General features: G+C 47.6%; 1 protein-coding gene across 2 annotated transcripts in view; it reads left to right on the plus strand.

Moving 5' to 3' along the window:
* LOC142049886 (SET-binding protein-like) overlaps window positions 1-26,170 on the plus strand; it is a 351,156-nt gene that overhangs the window by 16,740 nt on the left and 308,246 nt on the right. For both annotated transcript variants that reach the window (XM_075078048.1, XM_075078049.1), the window contains exon 2: window positions 9,455-10,115. In XM_075078048.1, coding sequence (XP_074934149.1) covers window positions 9,624-10,115 — 492 coding nt within the window. In that variant the 5' untranslated portion in view covers window positions 9,455-9,623. The remainder of the gene's footprint in view (window positions 1-9,454; window positions 10,116-26,170) is intronic.

Raw genomic sequence — 26,170 nt, forward strand, 5'->3', positions numbered from 1 at the left:
AGCTAAAGCAGAAGAGCTGCTGGAAGAAAAGTGTTCGTTACTGTCCCTTCAGCGCTTCTGCTCACAGGCAGCCTGGAGAGGGGAGATGGGGAGGTTTCCAAAAGAGGTTACACATTCAGAATCCTCAAGTTGAGGCTTCCTAATTAGTCAAAATGCAGGTAGTCTGCCCAAACAAGGAAGACAGAGTATAATGTCCCTGCACCCAAGTCATTTAACTGTTAACCCTGGAGGAGAGTAAGGAGATACCTAGCACAATAACTCAGTTAATTCTTTATGGTGTTTGAGCACAGGGTTATTTGTTGCTACCTGCACATCTGATGATACCATCATCTGCAGGCTCTCAGCAGAACAGGAGGCCACTATTTTTAAGTGGGATTTTAAGGTGGATTTGTCATGAACCCACCTGACATTGGTATAATGAAATGACTTTATTAATCTGTATCTTGTTTCTACTGACTTGGAGGCACATGGCCAAGCAGGGATAAGGATTTAGGCATCATGACCCAGAGCTTGGGTCCAAGACCCACAATCAGACTTTGTAGCAGGAGCCTGGCTTTTTATTCATCCTCCATAAAACATTACCCACTGATTCAAAACCTGAAAGACCCTTCCCAGATTGGAGTTGAGAGTTTTATTTCAGCTCTCATTCAACATAGGGTCCCAAGGGAGTTGGTTTATTATGCTGGTGGCTGTGGTCCCTTCCCTGCAGCCTTGGTGGCTGCAGGTACATCTGGCTCCCCTGCCTGCTGAGCTAGATGCTGTCTGCTAGAAGCCTGCTCTTTTTTTACCAGCAATGAGAGATGTTAAAAGCCTGTGGGTGGAGGCCAGCACAGAGTGACCATTGTACATGCGTGCATACTAGAGCAGTAACGCCCTAGAATGTTGCACCGCTGAGGTTTTACCACCCTGTGTTGCAGCCCAGGAGTGCATGTACATTGCATCCCTATCCAAGGAGATTAATGATGTGAAATGGCAGATAAATAGGACAGTTGTTTCTTTTTTTTCTTGATTGGACTGGTTAGAAGAGGAAGGTAATCCTGACTCCCATCACCTCCATAGGCACAAAGGAGAGGCCAGGCACAAGGCCGGTCAATTAGGTGGAGCAGCTCCTTCAACTGAGTGGCTTTAGTGTACTAATTGCATTAGTAATTAGTGACTACCACATGGTAAACACTTGGGTTCAAAACTATGTAAGGGCATTAACTAACCCACCCTGCAATGGGTTTGAATGAGGTAAGTGTTATCCTTGTTTCACAGGTGGTGAAATGGAGAGACATACTGACTGCAGGGTGAGTTAAGGCAGGTGTGCAGGAGACCTTGGGTCTATTAGCTCATCAAGATCACCTTAAATGAGATAAGGGTAACAGCTCTGGGAAATTAGTCTCCTCACTAATACCAGAAGATGTGCAACTTAAGCAGAAGTGCTTTTTATGGTGTATTTTTATTTACTATGTGCTACAGAAACCAACTCTAAGGCCATATAGTAATTCAAGTTCTGTGGTAGTTCTTCCCCCTTCCCCCTCTTTTTTTTTTTTTTTTTTTTCGGCTTGGGCAGTCAGCTTGTGCTATTTATGGGAACTTTATTTGAATTTGTGCCTACTGGGGCCTGGGTGGACATCACCCAATGATTTCATGGAGCTCTAAGATGTGTAGGACTTTCTGTTAGTAGCCATATGTGCCAGGGTTGGAAAAGTGACCCATGCCCATGCTCCAGTGGAAATGTAGATATATAACTAATAAAAGGTGCTTGTTATTACTTCTTTTTGAATTTTAAGTTTGTGGAAGGTATTTTTAAAAAGCAGAAAAAAAGACAGCGGTATAAGAACATGTGATTTTTCTTGATGAGGTGTGCTTTAAAGTAGAGTATCAGTGTGCTGGCTTTGGCTTAGAAGGGGTTAATTCTCCTCACTGTAGGGGTCGGCTACCTTTCAAGCTTCCCGCGCTCTGCCGCGGGGCGGGGGAGCTGGGAGGGGCAGAGCCATGGTGGGGGCGGCTGACCCCGACTGGCCAATGGCAGGTTCATTCCATACCATGTGACACCATGACCAGTATATTGAGGGGGGGCAGTTTGCGGCTCGGGAGCAGCGCGGCGTCGGGTCGGCGGGCGGTGAGCGGCTGCGTCGTTTGCGGTTTGTTCCTCCTCTTCCCCCCCGCCTTCCTCCTTCCCCCCCGCCTTCCTCCTTCCCCCCCCCACCTTGGGGCTTTGCGCCTCTCGTTGTTCTCCTTTCCATTGTATTTCTGTTGTTGTTTCCTTTAATTTTAATCATGAAACTGTTCTTATCCCAACCCACGAGTGTTACCCTTCTGATTCCCTCCCCCATCTACCGGTGGGGGAGTGAGCGAGCGACTGTGTGGGGCTGAGCTGCCGGCTAAACCACCATAGTATTTTTGGCGCCCAACGTGGGGCACGAGGGTTGGAGATAACAACAGCTGCTGGTCACAGCACCATGTTGTCCTTTTTGCAGTTGGTGTTAAAGATTGGTGTTGGTTTGTTTAGCCTGCTGTGTTCTGCTGTGATTAGTAACATTTTGCCTATGAGATCTGTTATGCAAACACTCATTTTCAGCTTTATCTGGTATTTGGGGTTTTTGCTGAAACTGTTACTGTACTTCGGATACCACCTTGTTGAGGCAATTAGTGATTACAGCTCCTCCTCGGAGAGATTTTATCTGGAGGAAATACAGAATAGTACCTTTGCAACTTTGTTCTATGATGTCTCTGCCTCTATTACAACAACCTTTTTGTATCTTGAACATCCTTGGGTGGTTAAGGTGCACTTATTGTTAGTTTTTGGGCATGTTGTTTTGGTTTTGACTAAGCAACTTAAGAATATCACCCAGAAATCTGCCCCGAGGCTTGATAGTTATGAGTGGCAGGGCATGTGGGATAGCATGGGCAAATACCTAGGGCAGTGGGCACCCCCAGTGTTTTGGAGTTTCACACCTGAACAAGTGCAGAATCCTAAAAAACTAGTAGAATATTTGGAGAAAGTATGTTGTTATGCTGGGAACTCCAGAGAGACACAGATAACTGCATGGGCCAGGCCCCAGCACATTGCATCTTGAGCCCTGCTCAACAGAATTCAGTGCCCCCAAGGGGAAGAGAAGGTCTCTGGATTGAAAGGCAGAGTGACTGGCAATGTAGTCACTGCAGCCCCTCAAACCCCTGTGACAAGTACTGGAGCTGGCTCAGAGAATCAACCCGTACCACTATCAGTTGCCTCCATGCACAAGAAGAAATATTGGAAGCGGACGTCAACTCGTTTAGAACGGGATGATGAAGAACCAGGGCCGTCACGGGGAGAGGAGGGAGAAGTCATAAATGAAATAGAGACCACCCGATCCCTGTCCTTGAGCGAGTTGTGAGATATGCGAAAAGATTATAGCAGTCCTTCAGGTGAGCACATTGTCACCTGGCTGCTCCGATGCTGGGATAATGGGGCCAGTAGCCTGGAACTAGAGGAAAAAGAAGCCAAACAACTGGGATCCCTTTCTGGGGAAGGGGGTGTTGACTAAGCAGTTGGGGAAAAAAACACAAGCCCTCAGCCTCTGGAGGCAACTCCTGTCTGGAGTGAAGGAAAGGTATCCCTTTAAAAAAGATGTTACTTATTGCCCAGGAAAATGGACAACTATGGAGAAAGGCATCTAGTATCTAAGGGAATTAGCTGTGCTTGAGGTGATTTATGGTGGCCCAGATGATCAACGGTCATCCAAAGATCCAGATGAAGCTGAGTGCACGTGACCCATGTGGCGGAAGTTTGTACGGAGCGCACCATCTTCGCATGCAAACTCATTGGCAGTAATGTCCTGGAAAGATGACGAGACATCAACGGTGGTGGAGGTGATTGATAGACTCCGGGATTACGAAACAAATCTCTCTTCCTCGTTCGTCTCTGCTGTGGAGAAACTATCCCAAGAGGTCCAGCAACTCAAAGAAGATCTGTCCTACTCCTCACCTCTACAGAGTAGTGTCTCAGCTGTTAGGAATAAGCGTCCTTTGGTTCAAAGGAGGGGATACACACCACTGGCCACCCTATGGTTCTACCTGCATGACCATGGAGAGGACATGATGAGGTGGGATGGCAAGCCTACCTTGACCCTACAGGCAGTAGTGTGTGAACTGCAAGGAAGAACAGTCGCTCAGGGAGGCTCTTCCAGGAAAGCTGCTGCTCCAATTTCCAGTGAGCAAGTCCCCAGACAGAGGAGTAGAAGTGCTGATTTTATTTATAATTGTAATAGAGGGACTCCTGATTCACATTTACAGGAAGTGAGTTGTGACTGCCATGATCAGGACTAGAGGGGCCCTGCCTCTAGCCGGGTGGAGGAAAGGGATAACCAGGCTTACTGGACTATGGATCCGATGGCCTAGCATGTCCGACCCACAGGAATATAAAGCTTTAGTGGACACCGGCGCACAGTGCACCTTAATGCTATCAAACTATATAGGGGCAGAACCCATCAGCATTGCTGGAGTGACAGGGGGATCCCAAGAGCTAACTGTATTGGAGGCCGAAGTGAGCCTAACTGGGAATGAGTGGCAGAAGCACTCCATTGTGACTGGCCCAGAGGCTCCGTGCATCCTTGGCATAGACTACCTCAGGAGAGAGTATTTCAAGGACCCAAAAGGGTACAAGTGGGCTTTTGGAGTAGCTGCCTTGGAGACGGAGGAAACTAAACAGTTTTCTACCTTGCCTGGCCTCTTGAAGGACCCTTCTGTTGTGGGATTGCTGAAGGTCAAAGAACAACAGGTTCCAATCGCCACCACAACAGTGCACCGGCGGCAATATCACACCAACCGAGACTCCCTGATTCCCATGCATGAACTCATTCACCAACTGAGGAGCCAAGGAGTGAGCAGTAAGACCCACTCACCCTTTAACAGTCCCATATGGCCAGTCAGGAAGTCTAATGGAGAGTGGAGGCTAACAGTAGACTATCGTGGCCTGAATGAAGTCACTCCACCATTAGAGTGCTGCTGTGCCAGACATGCTAGAACTTCAATACGAACTGGAGTCCAAGGCAGCCAAGTGGTATGCCACAATTGATAGTGCTAATGCATTCTTCTCAATCCCTCTGGCAGCAGAATGCAGGCCACAGTTTGCTTTCACATGGAGGGACATCCAGTACACCTGGAATCGACTGCCCCATGGGTGGAAACACAGTCCTACCACTTACCATGGACTGATTCAGACTGTACTGGAACAGGGAGAATCTCCAGAACACCTTCAATACATTGATGACATCATTGTGTGGGGCAGCACAGCGGAAGAAGTTTTTGAGAAAGGAGAGAAAATAGTCCAAATCCTTCTGAAAGCTGGTTTTGCCATAAAACAAAGTAAGGTGAAGGGACCTGCACAAGAGATCCAGTTCTTAGGAATCAAATGGCAAGATGGTCGTCGTCAGATCCCAATGGATGTGATCAATAAAATAGCAGCCATGTCTCCACCAAGTAGCAAAAAGGAAACACAAGCTTTCTTGGGCATTGTGGGGTTTTGGAGAATGCCTATTCCAAATTACAGTCTGATCGTAAGCCCTCTCTATCAAGTGACCCGTAGGAAGAATGATTTCAAATGGGGCCCTGAGCAACGACAACCCTTTGAACAGATTAAAGAGGAAATAGTTCATGCAGTAGGCCTTGGGCCAGTCTGGGCAGGGCAAGATGTATAGAATGTACTCTACACTGCAGCTGGGGAGAATGGCCCTACCTGGAGCTTCTGGTAGAAAGTGCCAGGGGAGACCCGGGGTCGACCCCTAGGGTTTTGGAGTTGGGGATACAGAGGGTCGGAAGCCCACTATACTCCGACAGAAAAAGAGATATTGGCAGCATATGAAAGGGTTCGAGCTGCTTCAGAAGTGGTTGGTACTGAGGCACAGTTGCTCCTGGCACCCCGACTGCCAGTGCTGGGCTGGATGTTCAAAGGAAACGTCCCCTCTACACACCATGCAACTGATGCTACGTGGAGTAAATGGGTTGCACTGATCACCCAGCGGGCTGGAGTAGGAAACCCCAGTGGCCCAGGTATCTTGGAAGTGATTATGGACTGGCCAGAAGGCAAAGATTTTGGATTATCACCAGAGGAGGAGGTGACACGTGCCGAAGAAGCCCCACTCTATAACAAACTGCCAGAAAATGAGAAGTAATATGCCCTGTTCACTGATGGGTCCTGTCATCTTGTGGGAAAGCATCGGAGATGGAAGGCTTCTGTATGGAGTCCTGAAAGACAAGTAGCAGAAACTGCTGAAGGAGAAGGTGAATCGAGCCAGTTTGCAGAGGTAAAGGCCATCCAGCTGGCCTTAGACATTGCTGAACAGGAAAAGAGGCCAGTGCTCTATCTTTAGACTGACTCCTGGATGGTGGCGAATGCCCTGTGGGGCTGGTTACAGCAGTGGAAGCAAAGCAACTGGCAGCGCAGAGGCAAATCCATCTGGGCTGCCACATTGTGGCAAGATATTGCTGCCCGGGTAGAGAACCTGGTTGTAAAGGTACGTCATGTGGATGCTCACGTGCCCAAGAGTCGGGCCGCTGAAGAACATCGGAACAACCAGCAGGTAGATCAGGCTGCCAAGACTGATGTGGCTGAGGTGGATCTGGACTGGCAACATAAGGGTGAACTATTTCTAGCTCGATGGGCCCATGACACCTCAGGCCATCAAGGGAGAGATGCAACATACAGGTGGGCTCGTGATTGAGGGGTGGACTTGACCATGGATGTTATTGCACAGGTTATCCACCAATGTGAAACGTGGGCTGCAATCAAGCAAGCGAAGCGGGTAAAGCCTCTGTGGTATGGGGGATGATGGCTGAAATATAAATATGGGGAGGCCTGGCAAATTGACTCTATCACACTCCCACAAACCTGTCAAGGCAAGTGCCATGTGCTTACAATGGTAGAAACAATGGCTGGCTGGAAACATATCCTGTCCCCCAAGGCACTGCCCGGAACACTCTCCTGGGTCTCGAAAAACAAGTCCTGTGGCGACATGGCACCCCAGAGAGAATTGAGTCAGACAACGGGACTCATTTCCGAAATAACCTCATAGACGCCTCTTCCAAAGAGCACGGCATTGAGTGGGTGTATCACATCCCCTATCACGCACCAGCCTCTGGGAAAGTTGAATGGTACAATGGACTGTTAAAAACTACACTGAGGGCAATGGGGGGGTGGGACATTCAAGCACTGGGATACACATTTAGCAAAAGCCATGTGTTTAGTCAACACAAGGGGATCTGCCAACCGAGCTCGCCCTGTCCAGTCAGAAATCCTACATACTGCGGAAGGGGATAGAGTCCCTGTACTGCACGCAAAAAGTGTGCTGGGCAAAACAGTTTGGGTTCTTCTTGGCTCAGGCAAATGCAAACCCATTTGTGGGATTGCTTTTGCTCGAGGACCTGGGTGCACTTGGTGGGGGATGGAGAAATCTGATGTGTGCCTCAAGGGGATTTGATTTTGGGCGAAAACAGTCAATGAAGTGAATGGCACAATGCAAACTGCTATATAATATTGTGTGTCACCTCTGTGTTGTATCAATGATATCAGAGTACAAGCCTCCCAACCCATGGAAGGCAGACTGTGAAACAAGCTAAGTGCAGCAGTGATGGAATGATGACTGACTCGGTATGCAGCAACCCAATGCCACACACACCATCTCTCCCACCCTGAAAGACTGATACGACAGATGGAGCCCAGAGTCATGGACTGGGTGAACTCAATGGACATTTTTATGGACATTTTACAGGGAATGTCCATAGACTAAGGGAACGATGTCTGTGTATTATGTTAAAGGATGGGAAGGGGAGGGGTGGTGGTTGGTAAGGTTGTATTGGATGGTATGGGACCTGGGCATGATGTAAATGGTATGGAATAATGGGTGGATAATGTGCTGGTTTTGGCTGAGAAGGGGTTAATTGTCCTCACTGTGGGGGTCGGCTACCTTTCGAGCTTCCTGTGCTCTGCCTTGTGTTGGGAGGGGCAGGGCCATGGTGGGGGCGGCTGACCCCAACTGGCCAATGGCATGTTCATTCCATACCATGTGACCCCCGTGATTAGTATATTAAGGGGGGGCAGTTTGCGTCTCGGGAGCAGCGCGGTGTCGGGTCGGCGGGCGGTGAGCGGCTCCATTGCAAGCGGTTTGTTCCCTTGCCCCCTCCCTTCCCCCCTCCCCCGGGGCTTTGCGCCTCTCATTGTTCTCCTTTCCATTGCATTTCTGTTGTTGTTTCTTTTAATTTTAATTATTAAACTGTTCTTATCCCAACCTGCAAGCGTTACCCTTCTGTTTCTCTCCCCCATCTACTGGTGGGGGAGTGAGCGAGCGACTGTGTGGGGCTGAGCTGCCGGCTAAACCACAACAATGAGCACTGATAATAATGTTATGATTTGGTGATAGGTAGCAAGATAATTTTTGTTTCTTTTTTATGGTTTATTGCTACTAAGAATGACCTGGCAAATCCCTGGTTGTGCTCAGATCTTGATTTCAGTTTGTTGAGGGGTGGGTTTGGCAGTGTAGGAGAGCTAATCTAGCAGGAGCTATTGCTGAAAGAGTAGGCCTGCATCCCCAGCACCTACTCCTGGCAGTGCCTTCTTGTTTTCTTTTCCCTGTGCTGGAAGCGATACTCCTCTGACCCACCAGGAAGCTTTCTGCTAAAGTAGCAAAAAATTTCTTTGTTTTTCTCTGATATATTGTTCTCTAATTTTGTAGCCTAAATTGGCTTGCAATGATGGGGGTGGCTATATGGGAGACTTTCGGGAGGGCATATGAAAGCACCTCAACACCTTTAAAAACATCCTATGTGTAATTTTTTTAACCAAATATTTGGTGTTTAGCTTAGCCTCTCTGTGTCATTGTCATAACTCATCCAAAGCAGAGTTCCCCCCTCCCAGAATAGCTGGCAGCCAGGTGCATCTCTGTCACGTGGGAAGTAGGGAAATATGGAGTTTGAAGCTCTTCTGCCTGATTCATAGGCCAACACCGTGTTTTCTGTGCTCTGATCGCTGGGTTATTGTTTAACCTGAGGCAATTCCCCCCCCCCCCCCCCCCCCCAAAAAAAAAGATAAAAACAAAAAAAAAACCAACCCCAAACTAACCCTGTGACAGCAAGCACTTTGAAGTAATGAGGAGGTTCATGGGTGTGGAGAGCTGGTTGCCCCCTCATTTATTTCCCAAGTCCAAAGTTGAAGGCATTTGCATTTATATGCAGTTTTTGGGTGGTGGTTTGTTTTTTTTATATCTATTTTCATCAATTTACCAATAGACGTGGCTATCGTTCCTTGCTTTGCAATACCAGATCTAGCCCTCAGAAATGCCAGTCAGCCTTGGTTCTCATTTTGCTTCAAGGAAGGCCCTCGAGATGCTGCAGGGGAAGCCCAAGCATGCCCTGTTTCAGTCATCTCCAAACTTGCGTTTGATACGCGTGTGTGTGTGTGTTAACTTCCTTTTTTTCTTCTGTTTTTTGACAGTAGCAGATTTGGTCTCTTCTGAGCTCCTTGCAGCCTCTGGGCAATTGGGACGTTGAATTCAGCAGACAGTTACCATTCGTTCTCTGGGATTGTACTTGCCCTTGCTCTCCTCGTTCCCTCCTGTGCTCCCCTTCCCTCTGATAAAACTCCTGGGTGTTGCGGTATTGCTATGGAGCCCAGGGAGACTTTGGGCAGTTCCCGGCAAAGGTGGGGAGAGGCAGACTTTCTGACAGCCACCATCACCTCTGTGAAGCCTCCACCTGCCTCCAGCTGTGCGGGGGAGACAATGCTGCCTGTGGTGGCCTCAGGGAAAGGGATCCTGGTGAGTGGTGAGAGGCTGGAGCCTGAGGAAGAGGATGAGCTGGGTTCTGGGAGAGACGTGGATTCCACTTCCAATGCGGACAGTGAGAAATGGGTGGCAGGAGATGGCCTGGAGGAGCAGTTGTTTTCCATCAAGGAAGCTAACTTCACAGAGGGGAGTTTAAAACTAAAGATCCAGACCACCAAGAGAGCTAAGAAGCCCCCAAAGAACTTAGAGAACTATATTTGCCCTCCTGAGATCAAAATCACCATCAAGCAGTCTGGGGAGCAGAAGCTTTCCAGAGCTGGGAAAAATAGCAAAGCAACTAAAGAGGAGGACAGATCACACTCCAAAAAGAAGGTAAGTTCTAGTCTTTCCCATATTTCCCCCCTCTCCTGAAAGCAGAGGGAGAGGGTAGGATTAAACCTGCTCAGTTTGTGTCAGAGGCATAACCTTTGCGCAGTTTGCAAAGCCCTGCTTGGCTACAGAGGAGATAATACAGAGTGGGTATCATCCTGCACTGCTGCTTACTCTGCAGGGGTGATATTGAACTAGCCTTCAGAGGAACCAATTTGGAAGGGATCAAAAGTTCAGTTGGGCCTCTTCTATTTTCGTGCATAATTGAGATTTAAGATTAATCATTACATGAGTGACAAATGAAGGAGACCACTTCTAAACTGCTTTGTGTCTGAGTGTTAACGCTCGAGCCTTTTGACAGTTAAAGCTTTTGGCTACATATTTAAAATAAAGGTATGTATATGGCAAACAATTGAATCCATTCCTGTATACTGGGTGAAGGGCTACGTTATTATTGATTACAGCATTGTGCTAGCAATGCTATAGTTATGCTTCAGAAAATACTTCCATTATAAGTGTAATTTTCTTTTAGATGCATATAATTTTCTTGAAATATAGTTCTGGAGATAAATTTTTGGTACTTTTAAGTTTGGGTAAAAATTGATTTTCCCCCCCATTTAGTCAAGGAGAGGGAGAGGAAGAGGAAAAAAATCCTTTCTTTGTATGACCTGTTTTCAGGAGCAAACTTCTTGTTTTGCTGTTGGCTTGATATTCCCCCCCCCCCCCCAGTAATGTGCCCTACACTTAGTCTTTAAAACAAATTTAGTTTGTGTGTTTTAAGCAGCACTGGTAGGTGGAGGGACACCTGGTGACTACTAATGTTATTTTGGGTGTAGTGGTGTTTTCTGTCCTAGGTGTTAGACAAAGGAGCTTTGGTCGGGGCAAGGCTTTATCACAGTACAAATACTTCACCTCTGCCTCCTTAGCAACATGTGTGCAAAATAATGAGTTCAGACAGGAACCCAGATTTGATGAAAAACTCATGATCATATCCAAAACCTGGACAAATTAATCTGGGATGTAGACATCCATTGATTAGACTTTAGGGGTGACTTGGCTTTCCTGCACATGCAGCTTGGATCCCTCACTGTGCAGAAGGTCCCCACTTCTCCCATACCTTATACATGTGATAGATGCTCACAGGGCTGCTATAGGCCTTGAGGAGGCTAATTGCCAATGGCTCTCCCTGGAAACAGTCTTCTCAGCAGACTGACTTAGACCAAAAATACGATAACTCTAAATCACTTTCTGAAGTATCAGCATTTCCCACTGACTCGAGGCAGAGCCCAGTGAGATTAACATTGCTTGCTCTGAGAGTTCTTCTGTTAGAAGTTTATGCTGGTTTTGGCTGAGAAGGGGTTAATTCTCCTCACTGTGGGGGTCGGCTACCTTTCCAGCTTCCTGTGCTCCGCCGAGAGGCGGGGGGCTAGGAGGGGCACAGCCATGGTGGTGGCGGCTGACCCCGACTGGCCAATGGCATGTTCATTCCATACCATGTGACACAAAGCCCCATATGTTAAGGGGGGGCAGGTTACGGCTTGGGAGAGGCACGGTGTCGGGTGAGCGGCTGCGTCGTATGCGGTTTGTTTTGGCGGTTCGTTCCCCCTCTCCCCTCCCTTCCCCCCTACCCCGGGGTTTTGCGCCTATCGCTGTTTTCCTTTCCATTACATTTGTTGTTGTTTCTTTTAATTTTAATCATGAAACTGTTCTTATCCCAACCCACGAGCGTTACCCTTCTGATTCTCTCCCCCATCTACCGGTGGGGGAGTGAGCGAGCGACTGTGTGGGGCTGAGCTGCCGGCTAAACCACGACAGTCTTTTTGGCGCCCAACGTGGGGCTCAAGGGTTGGAGATAACAACAGCTGCTGGTCACAGCACCATGTTGTCCTTTTTGCAGTTGGTGTTAAAGATTGGTGTTGGTTTGTTTAGCCTGCTGTGTTCTGCTGTGATTAGTAACATTTTGCCTATGAGACTTGTTATACAAACACTCATTTTCAGCTTTATCTGGTATTTGGGGTTTTTGCTGAAACTGTTACTGTACTTCGGATACCACCTTGTTGAGGCAATTAGTGATTACAGCTCCTCCTCGGAGAGATTTTATCTGGAGAAATACAGAATAGTACCTTTGCAACTTTGTTCTATGATGTCTCTGCCTCTATTACAAAAAGGTGGTTATATCTTGAACATCCTTGGGTGGTTAAGGTGCACTTATTGTTAGTTTTTGGGCATGTTGTTTTGGTTTTGACTAAGCAACTTAAGAATATCACCCAGAAATCTGCCTCAAGGCTTGATAGTTATGAGTGGCAGGGCATGTGGGATAGCATGGGCAAATACCTAGGGCAGTGGGCACCCCCAGTGTTTTGGAGTTGCACCCCCGAACAAGTGCAGAATCCCAAAAAACTAGTAGAATATTTGGAGAAAGTATGTTGTTATGCTGGGAACTCCAGAGAGACACTGATAACTGCATGGGCCAGGCCCCAGCACATTGCATCTTGAGCCCTGCTCAACAGTATTCAGTGCCCCCAAGGGGAAGAGAAGGTCTGTGGATTGAAAGGCAGAGTGACTGGCACTGTAGTCACTGCAGCCCCTCAAACCCCCGTGACAAGTACTGGAGCTGGCTCAGAGAATCAACCCGTACCACTATCAGTTGCCCCCATGCACAAGAAGAAATATTGGAAGCGGACGTCAACTCGTTTAGAATGGGATGATGAAAAAGCAGGGCTGTCACGGGGAGAGGAGGAAGAAGTCATAAATGAAATAGAGACCACCCGATCCCTGTCCTTGAGCTAGCTGTGAGATAGGCAAAAAGATTTCAGCCGTTGTTCAGGTGAGCACATTGTCACCTGGCTGCTCCGATGCTGGGATAATGGGGCCAGTAGCCTGGAACTAGAGGGAAAAGAAGCCAAACAACTGGGATCCCTTTCTGGGGAAGGGGGTGTTGACAAAGCAATTGGAGAAAAAACACAAGCCCTCAGCCTCTGGAGGCAACTCCTGTCCAGAGTGAAGGAAGGGTATCCCTTTAAAGAAGATGTTACATATTGCCCAGGAAAATGGACAACTATGGAGAAAGGCATCCAGTATCTAAGGGAATTAGCTGTGCTTGAGGTGATTTATGGTGACCTGGATGATCAACGGTCATCCAAAGATCCAGATGAAGCCGAGTGCACATGACCCATGTGGTGGAGGTTTGTACGGAGTGCGCCATCTTCACATGCAAACTCATTGGCAGTAATGTCCTGGAAAGATGACGAGGCACCAATGGTGGGTGGAGGTGATTGATAGACTCTGGGATTACGAAACAAATCTCTTCCTTGCTCGTCTCTGCTGTAGAGAAACTATCCCAAGAGGTCCAGCAACTCAAAGATATGTCCTGCTACCCACCTTTACAGAGTAGTGTTTCAGCTGTTAGGAATAAGCGTCCTTTGGCTCAAAGGAGGGGATACACGCCACAGGTCACCCTATGGTTCTACCTGCGTGACCACGGAGAGGATATGATGAGGTGGGATGTCAAGCCTACCTTGACCCTACAGGCAGTAGTGTGTGAACTGCAAGGAAGAACAGTCACTCAGGGAGGCTCTTCCAGGAAAGCTGCTGCTCCAGTTTCCAGCGAGCAAGTCCCCAGACAGAGGAGTAGAAGTGCTGATTTTATTTCTAATTGTAATAGAGGGACTCCTGATTCACGTTTACAGGAAGTGAGTTGTGACTGCCATGATCAGGAATAGAGGGGCCCTGCCTCCAGCCAGGTGGAAGAAAGGGATAACCGGACTTACTGGACTGTGTGGATCCGATGGCCTGGCACATCTGACCCACAGAGGTATAAAGCTTTAGTGGACACCGGCGCACAGTGCACCTTAATGCTATCAAACTATATAGGGGCAGAACCCATCAGCATTGCTGGAGTGACAGGGGGATCCCAAGAGCTAACTGTATTGGAGGCCGAAGTGAGCCTAACTGGGAATGAGTGGCAGAAGCACCCCATTGTGACTGGCCCAGAGGCTCCGTGCATCCTTGGCATAGACTACCTCAGGAGAGGGTATTTCAAGGACCCAAAAGGGTACAGGTGGGCTTTTGGAGTAGCTGCCTTGGAGACGGAGGAAACTGAACAGCTGTCTACCTTGCCTGGCCTCTCGAAGGACCCTTCTGTTGTGGGGTTGCTGAGGGTCAAAGAACAACAGGTGCCAATCGCCACCACAGCAGTGCACCAGCGGTAATATCGCACCAACAGAGACTCCCTGATCCCCATCCATGAACTCATTCACTAACTGAGGAGCCAAGGAGTCATCAGTAAGACCCACTCACCCTTTAACAGTCCCATATGGCCAGTGCGGAATTCTAATGGAGAGTGGAGGCTAACAGTAGACTATCGTGGCCTGAATGAAGTCACTCCACCACTGAGTGCTGCAGTGCCAGACATGCTAGAACTTCAGTATGAACCACAGTCCATGGCAGCCAAGTGGTATGCCACAATTGATAGTGCTAATGCATTCTTCTCAATCCCTCTGGCAGCAGAGTGCAGCCACAGTTTGCTTTTACTTGGAGGGTTGTCCATTACACCTGGAATCTACTGACCCAGGGGTGGAAACACAGTCCTACCACTTGCCATGGACTGATTCAGACTGTACTGGAACAGGGAGAAGCTCCAGAACACCTTCAATACATTGATGACATCATTGTGTGGGGCAGCACAGCGGAAGAAGTTTTTGAGAAAGGAGAGAAAATAGTCCAAATCCTTCTGAAAGCTGGTTTTGCCATAAAACAAAGTAAGGTGAAGGGACCTGCACAAGAGATCCAGTTCTTAGGAATCAAATGGCAAGATGGTCGTCATCAGATCCCAATGGTTGTGATCAACAAAATAGCAGCCATGTCTCCACCAACTAGCAAAAAGGAAACACAAGCTTTCTTGGGCGTTGTGGGTTTTTGGAGGATGCATATTCCAGATTACAGTCTGATCGTAAGACCTCTCTATCAAGTGACCTGGAAGAAAAATGATTTTACATGGGGTTTGAGTAGTGACAAGCCTTTGAACAGATTAAATGAGAGAGAGTTCATGCAGTTGGCCCTGGGTCAGTCTGGGCAAGACAAGATTTAAACAATGTGCTCTACACTGCAGCCAGGGAGAATGGCCCTACCTGGAGCCTCTGGCAGAAAGCGCCAGGGGAGACCTGAGGTCGACCCCTAGGGTTTTGGAGCCGGGGATACAGAGGGTGCAAAGCCTGCTCTACTCTGACAGAAAAAGAGATATTGGCAGCATATGAAGGGGTTTGAGCTGCTTCAGAAGTGGTTGGTACTGAGGCACAGTTGCTCCTGGCACCCCGACTGCCAGTGCTGGGCTGGATGTTCAAAGGAAACGTCCCCTCTACACACCATGCAATTGATGCTACGTGGAGTAAATAGGTTGCACTGATCACCCAGCGGGCTGGAGTAGGAAACCCCAGTGGCCCAGGAATCTTGGAAGTGATTATGGACTGGCCAGAAGGCAAAGATTTTGGATTATCACCAGAGGAGGAGGTGACACGTGCCGAAGAAGCCCCACTCTATAACAAACTGTCAGAAGATGAAAAGCAGCATGCCCTGTTCACTGATGGGTCCTGTTGCCTTGTGGGAAAGCATCGGAGATGGAAGGCTGCTGTATGGAGTCCTAAAAGACAAGTAGCGGAAAGTGCTGAAGGAGAAGAGCACTGGCCGCTATCTCTATACTGACTCCTGGATGGTGGCAAATGCCCTGTGGGGCTGGCTGCAGCAGTGGAAGCAAAGCAACTGCCAACGCAGAGGCAAACCCATCTGGGCTGTCACATTGTGGCAAGATATTGCTGCCCGGGTAGAGAACCTGGTTGTAAAGGTACGTCATGTGGATGCTCACGTGCCCAAGAGTCGGGCCACTGAAGAATATCGGAACAACCAGCAGGTGGTTCAGGCTGCCAAGACTGAAGTGGCTGAGGTGGATCTGGACTGGCAACATAAGGGTGAACTATTTCTAGCTTGGTAGGCCCATGACACCTCAGGCCATCAAGGGAGAGATGCAACATACAGGTGGGCTCGTGATCGAGGGGTGGACTTGACTATGGATGTTATTGCACAGGTTATCCACCAATGTGAAACGTGGGCTGCAATCAAGCAAGCGAAGCGGGTAAAGCCTCTGTGGTATGGGGGATGATGGCTGAAATATAAATATGGGGAGGCCTGGCAAATTGACTCTATCACACTCCCACAAACCCATCAAGGCAAGTGGAATGTGCTTACAATGGTAGAAGTAACCACCGGCTGGTTGGAAACATATCCTGTCCCCCAAGGCACTGCCCGGAACACTCTCCTGGGTCTCGAAAAACAAGTCCTGTGGCGACATGGCGCCCCAGAGAGAATTGAGTCAGACAACGGGACTCATTTCTGAAATAACCTCATAGACACCTGTTCCAAAGAGCATGGCATTGAGTGGGTGTATCACATCCCCTATCACGCACCAGCCTCTGGGAAAGTTGAATGGTACAATGGACTGTCAAAAACTACACTGAGGGCAATGGGGGGGTGGAACATTCAAGCGCTGGGATACACATTTAGCAAAAGCCATGTGTTTAGTCAACACAACGGGATCTGCCAACCGAGCTCGCCCTGTCCAGTCAGAAATCCTACATACTGCGGAAGGGGATAGAGTCCCTGTAGTGCACGGATAAAGTGTGCTGGGCAAAACAGTTTGGGTTCTTCTTGGCTCAGGCAAAGGCAAACCCATTCGTGGGGTTGCTTTTGCTCGAGGACCTGGGTGCACTTGGTGGGTGATGCGGGGGGATGGAGAAATCCGATGTGTGCCTCAAGGGGATTTGATTTTGGGTGAAAACAGTCAATGAAGTGAATGGCACAATGCAAACTGCTATATAATATTGTGTGTCACCTCTGTGTTGTATCAATGATATCAGAGTACGAGCTTCCCAACTCATGGAAGGCAGACTGTGAAACAAGCTAAGTGCAGCAGTGATGGAATGATGACTGACTCGGTATGCAGCAACCCAATGCCACACACTCAATCTCTCCCACCCTGAAAGACTGATACGACAGATGGAGCCCAGAGTCATGGACTGGGTGAACTCAATGGACATTTTTATGGACATTTTACAGGGAATGTCCATAGACTAAGGGAACGATGTCTGTGTATTATGTTAAAGGATGGGAAGGGGAGGGGTGGTGGTTGGTACGGTTGTATTGGATGGTATGGGACCTGGGCATGGTGTAAATGGTATGGAATAATGGGTGGATAATGTGCTGGTTTTGGCTGAGAAGGGGTTAATTCTCCTCACTGTGGGGGTCAGCTACTTTTCCAGCTTCCCGTGCTCTGCTGCATGGCGGTGGGGGGGGGGGGGGTTGCTGGGAGGGGCAGGGCCATGGTGGGGGTGGCTGACCCCGACTGGCCAATGGCATGTTCATTCTATACCATGTGACACCATGATTAGCGTATTAAGGGGGGGCAGTTTGCGTCTCGGGAGCGGCGGGCCGTGAGCTCATCCGTCGCGAGCGGTTTGTTTTGGCAGTTTGTTCCCTTCCCCCCCACCCCGGGTTTTTGCGCTTCTGGATGTTCTCCTTTCCATTGCATTTCTGTTGTTGTTTCTTTTAATTTTAATTATTAAACTGTTCTTATCTCAACCCACGAGCGTTACCCTTCTGATTCCCTCCCTCATCTACCGGTGGGGGAGTGAGCGAGCGACTGTGTGGGGCTGAGCTGTTGGCTAAACCATGATAAAGTTGAACTTGAAGAAAAAAAAAATAAAGGAAAAAAGGGAGGGGAAATTTTTTTTTTTTCTTAGAATCCTGCTAAGCTCTGTATTCTGTGTATATGGAAAAAAAAAAAAAAGTCTTTTTAGCACAGCAGAGGTTTGGGCCAGTAATATGCTGAGAACAGCTTTTCCTACCTTTTGAGAAGGGATGGGCTGTTTTCTTAGCACTGAGCAATGTTTTATTTCCACTCCTCTTTCCTCCCTGAATACTTGTAGAGGTCTCGGGGGAATTAGCAGTTGTGTGAGACAGTGCTCAGTGACAAAGGTGTCACAAGCAATCCCTCCATGGCTGTGCAGGGAGAAAAAGACTTGCAAACCACTGCCTACCATGCGTGGACTGTGGAGTATGAGACTTCTTAGAAATCAGAGCTTTCATTTCTATTTATCACCCAATCAGATGCATGCTTGTTCCTCCATGTGACCATCCAAAAAGGTTAAATAAATAAAACTAACTATAAGGAAACTATGTGCAAAAAACCCAACCCCAACAACAACTAAGCACCTTGTACTGTGGTTACGCTTAGGGTGAAACTTCAATTCTAGAATGATAAGGTGTTTGAAAGAAATGGATCATGGCCCAAATGTGGCTGCATCCAGCTTATACTTGTGCTGTGAGGTCCAAGCTGGCTGGTGCTGTGTTCACACCCTGTGCACAGGCTGGAAATGCTTTGGGATAGTACTGGCCTAATCTGGCCATTAAAACAAAAGAAAACCCAGCAGGTGGATACTCTGAGCAGATAGGGAGAGGGCTGCTGCACTGACACATTCATTAGCATAACACCCAACGGCTGCCACACAGCAGCTGCTGAGCTGGGGCTGTGGCAGAGAAGTCCCCAGCAGGGATCTGGAGGACCCTGGTGCTGAGAGCTCAAGGGGTTTGCTTGGAGACCTGCAGCCTGCATCCCCAGGATGGTAAATTATTCTGCATCTCTGCAGCTGAAGGGATGTCACACATGACTACCTCTTAGCTCATTGGTTGCAGGATCAGGCCTTAGCTGCAAACATGTATCAAGGGTGATGAAGGGCACTGCAGGAGAGGGAGGCTGGGAATTGGTGGGAGAAGGGTTCCAGTGTTGGCAGCACTATTGTTGTCATGGCTGATGCATATGTGTCATAGCATTTACAGACATTTTTTGGGGAAAATAGTTAGGAGGGGACACAATTTGAAACTCGAATGGAGCTGAAGCTTTCTAGTCCACCTGTGGGTTTCCCTGGGAGAGAGGAGCATGCAGGTACCTTCTGCAGAGCTGTTGAGAGCTGTGGTAGTGGTTTAAAAAAAAAGTGATTGTCATATTTAAATGAATATGGTGGCTTTGATATTTCAGAGTTAGGCTGTTTGCCTGTTGCCTTAATCAGCATAAACTCCAGAAAAGCAGCTACCAGCATCAGGAAACAGTGCATTTAAACCAGCGGGGCAGATCTTCATCTGGCATCACTCCACTGTCCTCAGTGGATTTTTGGTATGAGAGTTTGACCCAATGTACCCATTACCCTTGTTCGTGGGAGCAGCATCATTATTTGAGTTTACCACCTTGCTTATGGATGCAGGGCATGTGTATAGGCCTCACAGACCCATATATAAGGATGGAGAGCTGAGTATAGGCCAAGCTGTAAGTGCTATGCTTGTGTCTCCAGTGGGTGGGAGCAGTTGTCCTGTACCTCATGGAGCAGCACCTGAATTTATCTTTCCCCCAAGGGAAACTCTATCAGGACTTGAAAAATCACTTAAGTTTTGTTGCATAATAATTTCAGCCACATATCCAGTAGTCCCCAGTGCTTTGAAATACCACTTCAGCATTCTTTCAGGAGTTTCAATACACACAGCACAGAGGGCAAGGAATGAGAACATGGAAGCAATTTAAGTAACAGCATGTGGGTACACAAAGGACTGGTAATGCCAACAATGTAAAAAAGGGCTGTGAACTGGGAATATAGCATTTATTCAGTGGCCACTTGGGGAGGAAGAAGATATGTCTGTTCCAAAGCTTTCCACTGCTTTGCTAATTAGGCAGTAGGGAGTAGTGCCTGATTTCTGAAGCTGTGGTCCAGGGAGCAGCAGTGATTAGAAGGGGGCTCTGTGGAGAGCCACACTGTTCATGGGCCGAGGCCTGTTTTTTTTGCCTTTGATTCCAGCTGCTACACTATAAACATATATTAAATACTTTCCTCATGTTGCTTTTTCCACATGAGCAATCACCCTGGGGATGTTATGTGATCATGAATGGGAGGGGAGGGAATCCAGGAGAGGATCTTGCTGTGTACAGTCGCTAGTGCCCTGGAGCGGGGAGGTGCCCTGGAGTGGGGAGGGAGGCAGGGGGTGAGAGAGCATCAGCCTTGGGAACCTCTGCTCTGCTGGCTTGAATGCTTGGCTGCAACCCAACAGCTTTTGGGGTTTCACTTAAGTTGTGACCATGCCAAATTTGACATTAGCTTCCTGTTTTTGAAAATAAGAGCGAAGGTAGTTTTTTAATCCCTTTCCCGGGGCTGGTCAGAAGGTGAATCATAGCTTGGGCTGTCTGTGTGGCAATTGGAAAGTGCACAAAAGTTCTGGAAGCGTTTGCTCTTATTTCAATCCTTTGGTGCCTGGGGATGGAGTGGGCTGAACCCTTGTCACTTCTAAACCTGTAAATGGCTCCATTTCATTTTGTCTGATTGGAGAAGGAGGGAAGAAAAAAAGCCAGGAGCCCAAAGGATGTCCTGCTGCCATGTTGGCAAGCCCTGCAGCTGCTGCTCTCCCACCTGCAGCAGGGTTGCTAGACTCTAGCAACCTCAGTGTCACTAAAGGTGCCTTTTCCTTACAAAGCAATCTATCAGCATTTCCTGCCTCTTATGTAGCATTTAACAAGCCCCAGATGAGCAGTATTTCCTGTTTGTTGTGTTTTTTTTTTTTAATCCTCCCGCATTTGTTGCTCTGTTTTCTTGTGTCTGCAAACACTTCATTTTCCACCCCCTTCTTTATTTAAGCATAGCCTGACAAAGTTTCTTTGGAACATCCATCGTATGTATAATGTCCTGCTTCAGGGGATGTAAACTTTTTTTGGTAGTTATTGCACTGGGGCTTTTTTGAGAACTTGGGGTGGGTGAATGCATTTTATTGCTGAGAGATAAGTGGCAGCAAGTCAAGTGGAAGTAAAGCTTCCTTGTGTGCAGTCAGAGGAAACTCTGTCTTTGGATTTTCTTGCAACATTTTTTTTCCTTTGTGCTCCTGTAGGTACTTGCTGTTTCTCCACAGGAAGTGGTTCTAGCACTTTTTCCCTTGAAATTCAGTTTGTTGTCTTCCTTTCCTCTGCCCCATACATGCAATTTTCTCCTGTGGTTTGCCTTTCCTTGAGGACTCTCATTTGCATGCTTTCCCCTTTGCACTCCTCATTCTTCCAGAAGATCATGAATGCTCCACCCCCCTCCTTCCCCCTTCTTTGCATTGCTGACTGCACTTTGCACTTGCCCTCCAGGTTCTCACATGCATCTGTAGCTCTTGTTGGATTACCCCTATGTCAGACTCCTCTCCCCTGTGACTTGTGTGCATGATTATCCAGTTGCTCATAGTGAATGCTTATTTGTCTTTGCTAAGGGCATCTTTGTGTGAGATGTCCTCTGAGTCAGCTCTTCCTGTTGCGATCCCAAATGTGGCTTGGGGGGGTTGATGTGCTTGCTCCCTGTGCTGTGTGTGGCTTAGCAAGGAGGAGAAGGCACTTGTGCATTTGTGGTGGTACCTTCTTGAAGTGGCAGACTTTGATTCACAGCTTTTTTTTTTTTTTTTTTTTTTTTCCCCTCCAAAGGATGGAACCTCCATAGCCTCTTCAGCCTGGGCCTCTTTCTGTGCTGGTTTGGTCCCTGCTCTTGCTTAGCAAAGCCTTGAGGCTGCTCTAAATTATGCTGGTGACAGCAGCTGGTGGAAGCTCATGCCAGTAGTGTAGACCTCAGCCTCTGCCCAGGTTATGGAATAGTGGTAGAGCCCCAGAAGTGTCATCACAGTGGGGAAGTCATATTCTAGTTGTGTTTAAGGTGAAACTGGCTTTTGAGCAGCTGAGACACCAATTCAGAGCTGCTCTAACAGGCATGAGGCTCCTGGTGTTTTTACAGTCTTTCTACACAAATGTACGGGTGCAAAGCTACACAAACTCAGCTCTTTGATATTCATTCCAGGTTTCTTTTTGGCTAGCTTTTCTTTCTACTATATTGTTGAAGGCACAAATGAAACAGCTGCAGTTTGCTGCCCTCCCGCCACAACTACCTCAGGCTCCCCCCAAAAAGAGAGCAGGAATTAACTTCTTTGTAAAAAACTTCAGAGCTTAAGAAACCAGTTTTGCTATGAGCTGAGAACCACTCAGGCCCAGGTTCATCTTGGTTCTTGAAGGCACCTGAGGTGCCCAGACTAGGAGCTGAGTCCTCTTGGGCCCCCATGTAGTCACCTGGAGGAGGCTGGTCCCTCCCGAAGGTGGTTCAGTCCTCTCTGTGAAGAGCAGGGAGAGCTGGATCTCTGCTCTTACCCTTCCTTCTTCTCCAAAGCCTGCTGGAGTAGTGTCTGCCTTGCATCATGTCATGGATATCTTGTGACAGGAATAAGGCAGAGTTTCTTTTTCAGCTTGGTGCTCTGCCTGAGCCAGCTGATGCCCATTCCTCCCTTTCTGTCTGCTCCCAAGTAATTGTGACTTTTTTTTTTTGCATGTAGTCAAGTATTTCTTAAAGAAGCAAAGGTCTGGTAGTGAAGGAATGGGCTGAGGAAATCTAAGCAGGCTTTTACTGCTTAACGTGGAGTGCTAAATGAGGAAGACTCACTGTATTCGATTAGCTGCCATATGACCAGGGCTTGTGGAGGCTGTCTGTGTCAAGGACAATTTTTGTTTTGTCACTCCTATGGCTGAGTTTCAATGGCCCTCTTTGACATTTCCTTGTTTGCTTGTGCTGTGCCTCTCTTTTCAAACCCTGACAAAACATCCCTAGTGCTGGCTTTGGGGTTGAGGAGATGCTGCAGGGAAGCAACTGGGACCAGTGCAGGGAAGCTTAGGGTCCAGCTGGAGGTCCCGCAGCCCCTACCACCAAACCACAGGAGGGGACAGGTGCTGCTCCTGGCAGTATTGTAAAAGCTTGGCCAAGTCGGTGCATGCTGGTTATCTTCCGAAAGCACTGTGGCCTCTAGGCTAACAGAGTTGTGCTGGAGATGGGACATGCTGGCACATGTACCCAGAGCTGCATATCTCTGTACTGGTTGTGTCTTCATTTGCAGATGTTTTGGAATGCCTGGGGTGTCAGTCCTTCATGCACGTGTTCACATTCCTCCAACATCAGCTTTTGCATGCAGTGCTCCCTCTCCTCTCCTTCCAGGCATGCCTGACCACAGATACCTTCTGATTTACCTCCAGCTTTTTCATCTTCAATCCCTTTTTCACACACATATGCACCCAGCTAGCTCCCTCAGGTCAGGTCTAATTCTTCACATGCTTCATTCCCAGATGAGCTTCTCGCTGCCCACATTCCCCTGCACAGTGGGACTGCATGATGGACTCATCTTGAGTTCATTTGAATGGAAAGAGGGGCTTCACCTGCTGCCCTCAGCTTGTCTTTTTTTTTTTTTCTTTTTCTAAGAGCACTGAAAGTTGTGAAAGTTAGTTTCTGACCACTTCCCTCTTATGTGGTGTCTAATGATGAGTGAACTTGCTAGCCAAGCCCTCTTCAGGAGCTCCTCAGGGGCCCCTTTCTTCTGGCCAGCAAACAATTTGAACAAAACTTGTTTTGAATATCGTATCTCAGAGAGTTCTGGTTTTATGTCAAATTTGATCAAAAATGGTCAAAATATTAAAAAAGCATTGAGGAGAGGATCATGCAGGCAGGCAAGGAGTTTGTGTGTGCCTTCACATACACACAAACAGAAACAGTGTGATTACATTAGCCTTGTTTCCTTAGGCAACCAGTCTAAAAATATCCAGAGTAAGCATGTATTGTTTTGTTTTTTAACACTGATACTTTTCCAACTCTTGAACCTTAAAATGATTCTATTTGATTTGTGACCCTCGAGGACAAGTCCAGTTAGCCATGTTTTCCTAAGAGTGTTATTTTCTATTTCTTGCCATGACCTCTAACATGAATTAGACCAGTGGCTGTTGACTCTTTCATTTCAAGACACGAAGTGCTATTTCTACATCATGATTATGTTTGGACTCTGAGCTGCATGCAGTTGCTATCAGCAGAGGAATTCTCAAGCTATGGTGCATGCACTGGTAGCAGTGCTTCCAAGTAGGATGGTCAGCCTGGGAAGAAACTCTACTTCTCCAGGGTGGTATCAAGCAGAACACCTTGTTATTATCTTTTTTTTTTCTTTTTTTTTTCCCTTGGAGCTGTGGGCTAGCAGTGAAAGGGACAGGGGAAGGGCTAAAGTGTCTTACTACAGAAATGAGGTGGTGTATTTGAGATGTGGCTTGGACTGTGGCCACTGTGAAAGATAGCATTGCTGATGATGAGGACATGGTCATTCAAGATAGTCAAATGCAGCTGTGTTTGCAGAACCAAGTGTGTCTCTACCAGGCTCATTTTAATATGGTGCCTCATGTTCCTATTGTACATCAATGTCTACTGTTGGCAGGTCCTGTATGAAGGCATCAAGAGAGCCTGTCCTCCTGCAAGAAGTTCACAAGCTCTGTAGAAATAAAAGGAGGAGAAATGAAACCATCTTGTCTCTTAGTACAGTATGTGAAATAGAGTAATGAGAATCAGTGACTCACTCAAGGAACCTGTTGCCGATCAGGGTAATGCTCAGGCCTTTTTCATTGAGCTGTGGTTGCTTAACCATGACACAACTGAGTCTGCCAGGTGGTGGGCCTGATCTTCAAGCATTGGGTGCACAGCCCTTCTGGAAGCTAGTCCTCTTCTACTTATCGCTGAATCTGGTGAATTTGTTTCAGAACTATTAACTCTCTGCATTGTCACTGCTAGCTTAAAAATAAAACTTATCTCAAAGAAGAGTTAGGGCTTGATGCAGAAATGAGGGGGGATGGAGTTTTGGGGCTGGCATGCAATCAGTCTGTCTATATGCCCTTAATAGTCCCTTCTGGTCTGTAAACCCTAAAACGTGGTAAGAGTCAAATGAGGAATATTTACTGGAGGACTCATTATCTTCTCATTAGTTTCTCATGGCGCTCTCTCTCACCTGGGTGACAAGGTTTGTAGAGAGAGATGGTATCTCTTATTGACATTGGTGTTACAATAGCTCTACCACTATAAATCTGGGTGGTTCATTGAGGAATTTCAGCACTTTGCAGCATCGTAGCTTCTTGTGAGCTGCTCTCCATCCACACAGCTGAAAGATGAGAATCAGCCTGGAGGGGATTTGCAGGTAATTTTTCCTTGCCCAACACTTTGGGGAGGAATGCGGTGGTGAAAGCAAATGAGCCAAAGGCCACAGCCCCCATTCTTCTCACTGATGGCTCTGTCTGACCAGGAGAGGGCTGAGCAGTGGACGCTCGGATGTGTCACCACTGATCACGTTCTTGCTTCGCTGTGGGGCAATGTTGATGGTTCCCCACCTGGTGCTTCTGTGAAAAGGCACTTCTGTAACATGCTTGGCAAGCATTTTCCAGGAGGATACGTAGGAAACAGTTTCCTCATACCTTCGAGGTAGAGCCTACACTGTAATTTCTGGACCTTTTTTCAGTAGTTTCCCCTGTGCCCCAGTATACGCAAAAATATTGTGCTGGCCTGGGTAGCTTCACCTAAATTTTACCTGCTGTATTCCCAGGTGGGCAATTTGATGAAAGCTCACCCTTAAGACCAAGAAAAATAGACCTGAGGCAGATATTTTTCCACTGGGGAGCAGCAGCACTAACACGGGCTCATTTCTGCCTCCCAGCAAAGTCTTTTCAGCTGCAGGGACAGTCTCTACATCAGTATTCTGCTTAATGTGTGTTAGCGGGGAGCTTGAAGGCACTTGTTTTGTTGTGTCTTCCACTGGGAACTGATGGTACTGGATTGACAATGTGTTTTACTTCTTATACCCCATGCATGTGCAGGTTAGATGGGGATAACTAATTTGTCTTGCCTGTTTTCTGATGTTGCATTTGCCAGCACTCAGCTGAGTACTCTTCCTAAAAACAGCTTCTTGCTTTCCATGGGATACTTTGTTAATTTATGTAATCATTAGGACAAATTCCCCCCAGCCTTTTCTCTCTTGTCTTAATTCCATTGCATTACTTGTAATTATATTTCTGATTTGAAGGAAAGGTAGGGGAGAAACCTTGTTTACTTCTATGACTACAGCACAGCGATTGCAAGAGAAACTGGGAAGAGTGTGATGGGGAGGGATTG

Source organism: Phalacrocorax aristotelis, chromosome W (assembly GCF_949628215.1).
Source record: "Phalacrocorax aristotelis chromosome W, bGulAri2.1, whole genome shotgun sequence".
In the NCBI taxonomy this organism is placed as follows: domain Eukaryota; kingdom Metazoa; phylum Chordata; class Aves; order Suliformes; family Phalacrocoracidae; genus Phalacrocorax; species Phalacrocorax aristotelis.